This window comes from Dermacentor silvarum, chromosome 6 (genome assembly GCF_013339745.2).
Source record: "Dermacentor silvarum isolate Dsil-2018 chromosome 6, BIME_Dsil_1.4, whole genome shotgun sequence".
Taxonomy (NCBI): domain Eukaryota; kingdom Metazoa; phylum Arthropoda; class Arachnida; order Ixodida; family Ixodidae; genus Dermacentor; species Dermacentor silvarum.
The window spans coordinates 40,149,762-40,151,913 of record NC_051159.1 but is presented as its reverse complement, the minus strand read 5'-3'; the positions used below and the strand labels follow the sequence as shown (position 1 = coordinate 40,151,913).

General features: G+C 55.7%; 1 protein-coding gene across 1 annotated transcript; it reads left to right on the top strand.

Annotated features, from left to right (window-relative positions):
- The first annotated feature begins 394 nt into the window (after positions 1–394).
- Positions 395–1,942, top strand: LOC119456618 (solute carrier family 22 member 7-like). Its single transcript, XM_037718444.1, has one exon. It carries the CDS (start codon positions 395–397, stop codon positions 1,940–1,942), a length of 1,548 nt encoding a protein of 515 aa, XP_037574372.1.
- The last annotated feature ends 210 nt before the right edge of the window (positions 1,943–2,152 follow it).

Here is a 2,152-nt window from a genome sequence, read left to right as displayed (position 1 = left end):
AGGCAACAACAAGAGCGGCAATTCACCCGACGGTAAATTTGCCATTTTTTAGAGTGCAGGTATCTCGTTCATTGTGGCTGATCTATGGCACGTACCACAGGCGCTCGCTCGCTCGATCGCTCGCTCGCGCATATCTGCTTGCGCTCACAGCGGTCGCAATAGAAGAAGAAGTCAGCTTAAAGGATGACCTGCACGCCACGGCCAACGGTCCGCGACTCCATTTTCTGTGCCCGCCGAATCAGCCCAGACGAAATCCACGCCAGTGCCGAAGCGGTTGGTGAGGCAGCTGCCCTATGGGGACGGCGCTTTCCAGCTGCTACACGTACTCGGCGGGGTCATCGCACTATACACCTTCGCGCTGCACTACGAGAGCTTCAAGCTGACAGCTGGCGTAATGGATCACTGGTGCAGGCGGCCCGATTCCATGAAGAACCTTAGCGTGGACGAGTGGAAACAGCTGGCCATACCGATGGACGAGCAAGGAGAGCACAGCCACTGTACGATGCGCGACCCGCCGGACGGTGGCGATGCGGCTCGCGTCGTGCCTTGCGCATCGTGGGAGTTCGACCTCGACCAGTACGGGAACAACATCGTCAGCCACTGGAACCTGGTGTGCGACAGGCGCTGGCTCATCGACATCGCGAGGCTCGTGTACGCGGCCGCCAGCATGGTCCCGCTTCCCGCAGTTGGAGCGCTCGCGGACAGCGTCGGTCGCAAGACGGTACTCTTTTTAGCCGTACCCGTGGTCCTCATATCGGGCGTCGCCAGTGCCGTGCCGAATGACTTCCAGTTCTTCGTGGCTGTGCGCGCCGTCGTTTCAGCCTCCACGAGTGCCCTGATGCCACCTATTCAAGCGCTGATCTATGAATTGTCACCGATTGAAAAATACCCTGCATACATAATAATGACCTCGCTAACTGCATTTGTGCTATCTCCGATCACACTGTTTACCACTCAACTTGTGAAGGCAGGATGGGCGACACTGCAGCTGATACTGATGGTTCCAACATGCCTTCTCCTGCTACTTTATTACATCATCGATGAGTCACCCAGCTGGCTTTTGGAGACCGGCAACGTCAAGGAAGCCGAGCGCATTGCTTTGCGTGCGGCAAGTATGAACAAGGTCTCCCCAGAGGACTGCCGAGATCTCATGGCAGGCCAGGTAGCGGAGATTAAGGCCCGTAGTCAGGTTGCTGGACACAGCAGTGGTATCTGCAGCCCACGGTTTAGGATTTGCACCATTACCCTCTGTTATATGTGGACTGCGATAAGCTACGCTTTCGACACCTTCGTCATAAACGACGGTGTTCCCGTCGGGGAAACCGCGACCGCCGTGAGCTTCATCGTGTCCTTCATCGCGAGCGTGATATCGGCGCGGTCCGTTTTATGCTTCGGCTTCAGGAACTCCGTGGTCGCCTCTGGGCTCATCTTTGCCGTAACATTGAGTGTCCTGGCCACCGACCTACGGGAGCAGACTGCGCTGCGGGATTTGCTCGTAATTGTGATGCGCGCAACTGGAACCGTCTGCTTTTCGTTCTATCTCATGATATCCATCGTCCCATACCCCGTCATGACCCACTGCCTGAGTTTCTCCGTGGGTCTTGCCTTCAGCCGATTGGGTGATACCTTGGCCCAGATGAGTCCAGCGCTGCTCGGCGGCCACCGCCCAACGTTGCAGCTTGCCATTGCTGCCGCCTTCATGTCACTTTTCGTGGTGGGCGCCGAACTTGTGCCCTGTCACATTGACACTGGGCTGCAGTACCAAGTGGCGCCCAGCAAGAGCTCTGACCGCGTGACCAGCGAAGATAGGAAGCGTGCCATGCAAGAGACACTGGTGCGTCTGCCAAAGGAGCCCGTCAAGCGCCGGAGCACCACCACCACGAAGGACAAAGCAACATCCAGCGACTGCACAATCCAGACAAGTCGCGAGAAAACATACTAGAAGCTTCTGTGCACACACGAGATACCACTTGTACACCACTGTATTGTTTCCGCGCCGTCTAGGAGTTCATTCTTTTTCCAAATATGTCGCATGTTTGCCGTACTAAGCGTTGTTGAAATGCATTATAGCTTTTCCATATTACCTTCGTAGGACTTTAATTTATTACGTAACTGTTACAGTAGAAAGCTGTGGAGACATCCGGGTCACCTG

Coding starts and splice junctions, on each gene's coding strand:
- LOC119456618 (XM_037718444.1), top strand. CDS start 395: ATGGATCACTGGTGCAGGCGGCCCGATTCCATGAAGAACCTTAGCGTG.